This window comes from Myotis brandtii, unplaced genomic scaffold (assembly GCF_000412655.1).
Source record: "Myotis brandtii unplaced genomic scaffold, ASM41265v1 scaffold191, whole genome shotgun sequence".
NCBI classification, from domain to species: domain Eukaryota; kingdom Metazoa; phylum Chordata; class Mammalia; order Chiroptera; family Vespertilionidae; genus Myotis; species Myotis brandtii.
Genome location: NW_005357115.1, coordinates 1,088,658 through 1,097,698, shown reverse-complemented (window position 1 = coordinate 1,097,698; position 9,041 = coordinate 1,088,658). Strand labels below are relative to the sequence as shown.

Genomic DNA, 9,041 nt, shown 5'->3' with positions numbered 1-9,041 from the left:
CCAACCAGACCCCACCCATGCACGAATTTGTGCACCGGGCCTCTAGTTATCTAATGACATGTTCAAAAAATATTTTTTGAAACCTGGCCAGGTGGCTCAGTTGGTTGGAGTATCAACCTGTGTGGGTTCAGTTCCCAGTCAGGGCACATACCTAGGTGGGGGCATGTACAGGAGGCAACTGATCAGTGTTTCTCTCTCCCTTCCTTTCCCTCTAAAATAAACATATCCTCAAGTGAGGATAAAAATATATATACTTTTTGAGTTTTTTGAAAATTTTCTATAACATGATTGATAAATTCATAAGTATATAAGAGAGTATCCTATATAATAAAAGGCTAATAGACCGAACAGCGGAACAACCAAACAACCGGTCGCTATGCTGTGCGCTGACAACCAGGGGGCGGTGCGGAACATGGCGGGCGTTGGCCATGGTGGAATGGTGGAGCAGGTGAGCGGGGGCGCCAGACCAAAGTGGGGTGCCAGTCACTGTCATAGGGGCGAGCCTCTGGTGGTTACTGAAAATCCCTTGCTCCCGCACACCGCGATCCCACCTGGCACTCGCACCTGCTGCCGGCGCCGGCCCTGCTCAAACCCACTGCCAACACTGGAGCCAGCGCTTGCACCTGCTACCAGTGCCCAGCGCCAGTCCCGATCGCTCGGCGCCATCAGCGGGTTAGATCGGCAGCTGCCAGCCCTGATCACCCCTGAGGGCTTCTTCACCTCCCCCTTCTCCTGAGGGGTGATTGGGGCAGCAGCCGCCGCTTGCACCCGCTGCTCCAATCGTTGGCTCCACGCCATCAGCGGGCGAGAGTGGGGCCAGTGCTGGCAGCGTGTGGGAACAGCGGCGGTGGGAGTGAGGCTGCCGGCAGACGCGGGGCCGGGGGTCGCGGTGATGGGCCAAGACCCGCCCCTGTGCCCACTGCAGCCTCATGGCCCACAGCTCCTTTCAAGGTGCATGAATTCACACACTGGGCCCCTAGTCTTTTATAATGTACATCATTTGCCTTTTCTTTTTCAAGAATGTACATCACTCCATTTGCCAGTGTAAGACATTCCATTTTATTGGTATGAAGGAGGAAAGAGGGAAAAGGAATTTCTTGTTACATCAGATTCTTAGTAGCTGCCTCTTCTTCCACAAAGAAATTATTTATCTACCTGTTAATGATCTTGCTGACTGTAGATGCTTCACTCATAGTAAACAAAACTACACTTTGTATCTTAATCACTTTTCTTTAGCTATTTGTTCAAGAGCTACATGCGCCTTAAACTGTAACCGGGCTTCCATGGAATAGTCTTTGTAGTTTTTTATGTTGTCTAGGTTTTTCATTGCACTGCTATAATCTCCTTTCAGATAGTATAGAATTCCCAGTTCATAGTAAGTGTATGGCACCAAATAGTGGTCATATTTTAACAATTTCTCCTTTTGAATGACACGATTAAAGTACTGCTCAGCCATCAAATATTTGCCTAAGTGTTTCAGACAGAGACCTTTCAGTAAATTTAGCAGACATAGGTCATCCGTGCCATACTCTTTATTTGGTTTTTCTCGTAAAAGTTCTTCTCCTCTGTTAATTATTGCAAGCCAACATGAAATAAGGTGTAGTCTTTTGCTCATGACTTGGAAACCACTCCAGGCATAAGTGAATTCCAGAATGGGCTGTGCTATAAACCAGCCTTTAGTACTACCATAGCGCTGACCCTTCTCAGCAACAAACTTTTCCACTGGCACGGAAGCTCCTAAAAGTCTGATTCTCAGGCTATCCACACTTAAGAAAAGAGAGTTCATGTCCTCGCTTACTGATTTAGCAAATTCAGAAGGCAGCAAAGCCAGTAGCATAGCTTTGCTGTATGAATACATTGCCTTGGACCACTTGCTGTCTTGAAGTAGCAGATCAGCATAGCGGTAGGCCTCCTTCCAATCCTGCACAAAGATGTGACACCACATGAGTTCCCAGTAACAGATGTGATCAAGTTGCTTCCATTCATTCTGAAGAAAAATGCACTCCTGTAATGTTAACTGCGCGCTCTCAAATTTTCCTTTCAGCATACTGAAACGTGCGTAGAAAAATTTAAGTATGACACACTTGGGAAATTTCTGGAGATAAATTAGGAAGAGATGGTCTATAGGAGAACTGTGACTCGTTTCAATACCAAAAGCTACGCAGACATAACTGTAATAGAAGAGTAGAGTCAAAATACTTAAGACGTTATTTATATGGGATTCAGATGCACTCTCATGAAGCAAAGTCAAGCCTACCTGTTTGTCACCATGATATCCAACAACATTGAGTACTTTAAGTGTCTTTGGTGGCATAAGTGATAATATCAAATTGAATGCCCCAAGTCCAAATTTTACTCCTCCAATCAGGTGTCTAGAGGTTTTGCTTTGGTTGGTAGGTATCTGTGTTAATATTTGTTGACAGTCTTTGTATATTTGGTAACTTAACCCAACATTGATCCCACTTTTAAGAAAGCCAAACATACTGTCATCCTGTATAAATGTTACAGCAGATTTCAAGATCAAACACTCAGCATAGCAGACTTCAGCATGCAGTTCCTCTTCTTTGATAGCCTTTATTCCCTGTTTACTCACTAGACGAGAAAAACTTGTCATCCTGCCTTTTCTTCGGAAACTGTTACAAGTTTTCAACGCTTCTTTTGCAGCAGTCATTCCAATGTCTATATCCTGTGGCTCAAAAGTCAAGATGGCTTTCACAACCATAAGGATGCCATTAACTAGAGCATGGTATATGCTGTGTTTTGACCACGGATAAATGAGATTTATGGCATCTGAGAATCTGTTATTTAGAAACAAATACAACCCAGTTGTGCATTCTTCCAGGGAAGATACTAGATTCATTGTTGTTGCCGCAGGGATAGTTTCATAGGCGTCTTCATACGTGTCCTCCTTGTCGTTTTCTTCCTTCCATAAAGGAAATGATGTAATGACATCTTTCTTAGAATTTTCTCTTTTACTTAGAATACGTGACATATTCGCTTCCTCACTCTAGAGATGGGAAATATCTGGCTGCAGTGCTGTAGCTCCTGTTCTCCTGATTGCGTCACTTCTTGTACAACCTGACGTATTGTTGTTATAATGGAGGCAAACAAACTTAAGAACTGTAGGTGTAGCATTAAGATATTCTCATCTAGGTCAGACAAACGGGGGAAAAGGATATTATTTACCTCGAAAATGTATTTCTGAAAAATTCAAATCATTTGAAATGTACTAAAAACAACAACAACAACAAACATGTTATTTTAACAACATTGTGAAGTAAATCCTTTGTAAACAGATGAGTTATTTTTTTAATATATTTTTATTGATTTCATAAAGGGAGGGAGAGGGAGAGATAGAAACATCAATGATGAGAGAAAATCATTGATTGGCTGCCTCCTGGCACACCCCACACTGGAGAGTGAGCCTGCAACTGAGGCATGTGCCCTGACAGGGAATCAAACCGTGACCTCCTGGTTCATAGGTTGATGCTCAACCACTGAGCCACGCCGGCCGGGCCGGCCCTCTTGTTAAGACACCAAGGTGACCGGGTTCCTTTCATTAATATTCTTTCTTTAGAATATTAATGATTAGTTGAAGGCTTGATGGTTTTACAGTTTCCCACTTTTTTAATGCAATCAGGCATTCCTCAGAAAGCCTCACTCTTCCTCGATTTTTATAAAATCACCCATTTTGGTAATATTTGGTAATATCTGCATCACATTTTCCTTCTTGGACAAAGCACTGGCTTTCTTTAACTGCACTTGCCCCTCCCCACCCCACACTTCAGTACTGATTATGGTCCAGTACTTGGCTAATGAGAAGTTAATTTCTTTATACATTATGAAAAAATTATAAATATGCCTCGAATAATTTTTCCTTCCCAGAATTCTTAACAACATTCTAGAAGAAACAGAAGATTAGGAAATGCTGGAAAAGAAAAAAAAAAGTTGTAGCTGAACATAGCTTGACCTACAGTATGTCCATACTCAGCACATACATAAATACATATTAAAAGACTAGTGTTTGTAACTACAGACTATTTCATTAGATTAAAAATCGATACATGTGCAAAAGGCCTAAACTATATTTTCCTGTTTTAAGGTTTTCACATCCAAGCTAAAAATGCTGACAATGACTTAAAAGTGAAACTAAAATGGAGAAGAAAATAAAATAAAAAATGAACTTTTTCTTTAATGCTCCCCTGAAAATACTGATCTAGGAAATGCAAATAAATTTTGAAAACTGCTGTAAAAGGATTAAGAAATCCCGACCCCTCCAAAGGTAATATTATCAATGTTTAACAACAGTAATGTGTTAAGAGCTACTTAATATTTCATATTAAAAATATTAGAATATTTGTTGAATAGCTTTCACATTCAAATTGAATCTGGGAATGTGATTTTAATTAACACAGAATCCTAGAGGCCAAAATGTAGGTGAAACTGATTTCAAAAGAATCAGCAGGAATAGAAGTACTCTTTACAATAAAATCTCCCTGATTTAGATTGACATTTAGTGAAAAGAACTGGTTACATGTTCTTAGAAAAAGAGTGTTTAGTATAAAAATGTACAGAAATAGTGTACAGTACTATTATTTATTTTTTAAAATGTATGTTATTGATTTTAGGGAGAGGAGAGAGAGAGAGAGAGAGAGAGAGAGAGAGAACTCAATGTGAGAGATCAGCTGCCTCCCACATGCACCCCAGGGATGGAGCCTACAACCTGGGCATGTGCCCTGACCTGGAATCCAACCAGCGACCCTTCAGTGCACAGGATGACTCCCAATCAACTGAGCCACACCGGCCAGTACTATTATGTTTTTCATGGCAACTGTGTTAGCAAAGCCCAGACTAGAATTGGCCCTCTTGTAATAGAGGTAAATAATATGTAATTGGCTTATCAAAGTGCCTGTCTCTGAGAGAGGCAGGCAAGCCAGTCAGGGGTTACCCCTTTTTCTTTAATGTGCTTGAAAGCAGTTTGCTATAAGTTAGAAAATTGCTTCTTTTCATATTGGTAGCATTATTATTTGCTTAGAAATTCTCTTTTATACAGTAGACTTTGTATTCAGAGCCAAAAATATTTATTGAGGCCTATTAGGAGCTATACAACATAATAAGTATCATCTTTTCCATCCAAGTACTAACCAGACCTAACCCTGCTTAACTCCTGAGATCAAACCAGATCTCAGGCATTCAGAGTGGTATGGCCAGTAACTAGTAAGTACTCTCTTTCCGTAAGTTATCTATGTTTTGTCCAACAGCAATTTTAATAAATTCTTAATAGGAGGAAGTTGAATTAGTGAGGCTTTATAAAATTGATACTGTATTCTATCTTTCAGGGAGTATGTAAAAATACCTTTATCATTTAACCCTTTTGAGAAGAACCCTGATAAGTAGTTGACAACAAAGATTAATAAGGTTAATAAGGAACAAATATAACATACTACATAGAACTGATAGGGGCTCAGAGGGAATGGTGGGGCACCCGTAATGCTCATAGATATTAATTAATCAAGTTTGTTCTGTCTTGATCAAAGAAAGTAGACCCTGACCTGGTTGCTGTGTCCGGACGCTGACCTCCCCCTCCCTCTGGGAGTTTGCCTCAGGAATGCTGTCTATTCTCCAATTCTGGAAATGGGCTAAGCTGTTTTTTGTTTTTGTTCTTTTTTAAAAATATGTTTTTATTTATCTTGTTTTTATTTATTTCAGAGAGGAAAGGAGAAGGAGAGATAGAAACATAAATGATAAGAGAATCATTGATCAGCTGCCTCCTGCATGCCCCTTACTGGGGGTTGAGGCCACAAACCTGGGCATGTGCCCTTGACGGAATAGAACCCAGGACCCTTCAGTCCACAGGCCGATGCTCTATCCCAGTGGTCGGCAGACCGCGGCTTGTGAGCCACATGCGGCTCTTTGGCCCCTTGAGTGTGACTCTTCCACAAAATACCACGTGCGGGCGCGCACGTGCAGTGCGATTGAAACTTTGTGGCCCATGCACAGAAGTCGGTTTTCGGAAAGGAGATAGACTAAACAAGTATACAAGACGAGTGTGGATGGGAGAGTTGGAAGGGGTCGACCTCAGCGAACGTACCTCAATCAGATTGAGGACGTTTTTAGCAAAGGCCAGCTTAGGAGTACCCTAATTAAGTTAATAACAATATACCTACCTATCTAGTTTAAAAAATTTGGCTCTCAAAAGAAATTTCAATCATTGTACTGTTGATATTTGGCTCTGTTGACTAATGAGTTTGCCGACCACTGCTCTATCCATTGAGCTAAACCAGCTAGGGCTAAGCTGGTTTGACATCGTAAAAAGATTAACTACCCTGTTATTGACTCTAAGATACTGGAAGCAGACACACTGATCACATACCCTACAGCCTTTATCCTGCTATACCCTCCCCACTGTACCTCGCTTTTCTTTCTTACCCCTATATAAGCAGCCAACTGGCAGGAGATGTTAGAGAGGTTTTTCAAGGTACCAAGCACACTGCTCTCTCCTATTGCTGGTAATTCAAATAAACACTCATAAAAAATTCAACCTTGTCTCTGCTTATTGGCTTAGTGGCAAGAGGCAGTAATGGACCCGATGTGTCTGGTACCAGAACTTCTATTTTCTTGCTAGAATCCCTGAGACAGACTAATTTTTTCCATAATTTGATAAATCTGAAAAAAATATGTATAAATTCATGGCATTGCCTGGAGAAAATCCATATTTTATTCACCTAAATAAAGGCTTATTCAACTAAGCCTCTCTCCTATACTCTGTATCCAACATCTATATACACCAAGGGAAGATACAGCAGATTTTTTTTGAAAAAAGAAGTACAAATACTTAAGGAATTGCTCTTTTATGTGGAACATTTCCAACTTGTGTATCCCAAGTATTTATGGTGCAATGTCTTTTTTTGGTGGATGGTAAAAAAAAAAAAAAGTTAAATCTGCCCAGGCACATGCCCTTGACCGGAATCGAACCTGGGACCCTTCAGTCCGCAGGCCGACCCTCTATCCACTGAGCCAAACCGGTTTCGGCCAGCAGATTTTTTTTGAAAAAAGAAGTACAAATACTTCCGTCAAGGGCACAAACCTCGGCATGTGCCCTAATACTCCTAATAGGCCTCAAAAGGAATTGCTCTTTTATGTGGAACATTTCCAACTTGTGTATCCCAAGTATTTATGGTGCAATGTCTTTTTTTGGTGGATGGTAAAAAAAAAAAAAAGTTAAATCTGTATTTGTAGAGTTGGTGTCTGGCAAATGCAATGTGTAAAATCAAAAGTGGATTTTAGGCGATTCTAACGAAATGAAACCGTTTCCATTTATTTGCTATATAGAGTGGCTAAGCAGCAAGAGGCTGCTACTGAAAGGCTTGCCCTGGGTGTGGCGAAGTTGGTTAAGCATCCTCCCATGCACCAGGAGGTCACCAGTTCGATTCCTATGCCCCCGTTGCAGGAACAATCCCCAATAGAGGGCTTGCATTAGGTAGCCCATGGATGTTTCTCTCTCTCATTGATGTTTCTATCCCTCTCTCTGCCTTCCTCTCTCTGAAATCAATAAAAACATCTTTTAAAAAGTCCTTAGGAACTGAGTCTTTAGTGGATGTGTTACTATGATACAACACAAAAAAGAACTAGAGGGGAAGCACAGATCAATTGTACTTCAAATGCAAATAACTTCAGAATTAGCCACTAGCCTGAACATAACTGGCAGCTGTAAGGATTTAGGGTTTTGCCCCCACCAGTGTGGCTCAGTGGTTGAGTGTTGACCTATGAACCAGAAGGGTCACGTTTGGATTCCCCTTCAGAGCGCATGCGAGGGTTGAGGGCTCCATCCCCAGTAGGGGGCGTGCAGGAAGCAACCAATCAATGATTCTCATCATTGGTGTTTCTCTCTCTCTCTCCCTTACTCCCTGAAATCAATAAAAATATCTCCTTAAAAAAAATAAGGATTTAGGGTTTTGTCACAATTTTATTCTAACAACAACAAAAAAGATAACTCTATTCCTTTGTCCCCGAGACCCCAAGAAGTCAGAACGTGTTGGTGAAAATTGGTAGCTGGTTCTTAAGGGATTTTTGGGTGGGTGCAGGGCGGGATGTCCCTAGGGGCTTCACCCCTTTTGAGGCCTATAATGTAGGGACCACTACTCAGAACAGCGGGTTCATGGCGTTCTCACCCTGGCCAAACTCCCGATTACCTCTGATGAGCCCCAGAGATCACCGAGTATTAGCCTAGGCCAGGTCCCGCAGCAGAACGGCGGCGGCGGCTGCAACATCAGCCGTTACAGCCTTTCAGAGGCCGGTCTAATGCACCTGTAGCAACATTACTAGAGCTGAGGGTCCCTAAAAATGGGGAAAATAGGAGGGGGAAGGGGGAAGGGAAGGGGGGGAAATGAGGAGGGTACAGGAAAGGGGGGAAGGATGGGGCGGGACACCGCGGGGAAGGCCAAGGGTTTACTGGCGGGATTCTGACGTTCCCATGGAAACGTATCCCTCCGCTTGTGATTGGTCCTTTACGCTCTTCAGTCCCCGCCCCCACGCCGCTGCTCCGCTGTTTCCGCCCAGCTCCTTTGTGCCGCGCAGAACGCCGAGATGACGCATGCGCAGAGAGACCCAGCCGCCGCATATATAAACCGGAACCCAGGCTCTTCCTCGTAGTGCTGTTGGGACCGTTGGTGTGCGAGGTCTTTGCAGCTTCTGGCGTCACTCGGATCCTGGGCTCTGCGAGCTGAACGAGCCGAGCTCGTGGGCCAGTCATCATGTCGCGCTACGGGCGGTACGGAGGAGGTAAGAGGGTAGGGCCCCGTGAGGGACGCGATCGTGGGCGCTGCGAGTCGTGCGAGGCCGTGGGGTTGGCGCGGCGGTTGGGAGACGGTTATTCCGCGTGCGTAATGGCGGCTTGGGCGCACACCGTACGAAGCCGGAGGCGGAGGGGGCGGGATGTTGAGGGGAGACGGGGAGGGCGGGTGTCGGCCTGGGTCAAGTTCCAGGTTAATTCTCGGGCACTTTCCGTCTCGCGCCCCGGCCCTAGCCGGGCGCCCGGCCCC

The 9,041-nt window shown here is 43.4% G+C and overlaps 2 protein-coding genes across 6 annotated transcripts in view; one reads left to right on the top strand and one right to left on the bottom strand.

The window, feature by feature from the left end:
* Positions 1-1,011: 1,011 nt before the first annotated feature.
* Positions 1,012-8,505, bottom strand: LOC102247822 (tetratricopeptide repeat protein 39B). Of its 2 annotated transcripts, none has more exons than XM_014538427.1 (2): positions 8,172-8,505; positions 1,012-3,149 (listed from the first exon to the last, which is right to left on the bottom strand). In XM_014538427.1, the coding sequence occupies exon 2, from the start codon at positions 2,990-2,992 to the stop codon at positions 1,223-1,225; it is 1,770 nt and encodes a 589-aa protein (XP_014393913.1). In that variant the 5' UTR covers positions 2,993-3,149; positions 8,172-8,505; the 3' UTR covers positions 1,012-1,222. The 2 variants fall into 2 exon arrangements, with proteins under 2 accessions (XP_014393913.1, XP_005864790.1); XM_005864728.2 differs by having other exon boundaries at positions 8,193-8,505.
* A 136-nt stretch (positions 8,506-8,641) lies between these two features.
* The window catches only part of SRSF7 (serine/arginine-rich splicing factor 7), a 6,498-nt gene continuing 6,098 nt past the window's right edge, over positions 8,642-9,041 (top strand). For 2 of the 4 annotated variants that reach the window (XM_014538428.1, XM_005864727.2), the window contains exon 1: positions 8,643-8,781. In XM_014538428.1, coding sequence (XP_014393914.1) covers positions 8,754-8,781 — 28 coding nt within the window. In that variant the 5' untranslated portion in view covers positions 8,643-8,753. Of the gene's footprint in view, positions 8,782-9,041 lie in introns of all 4 variants that reach the window. The other 2 variants (XM_014538429.1, XM_005864726.2) reach the window with 2 other exon arrangements.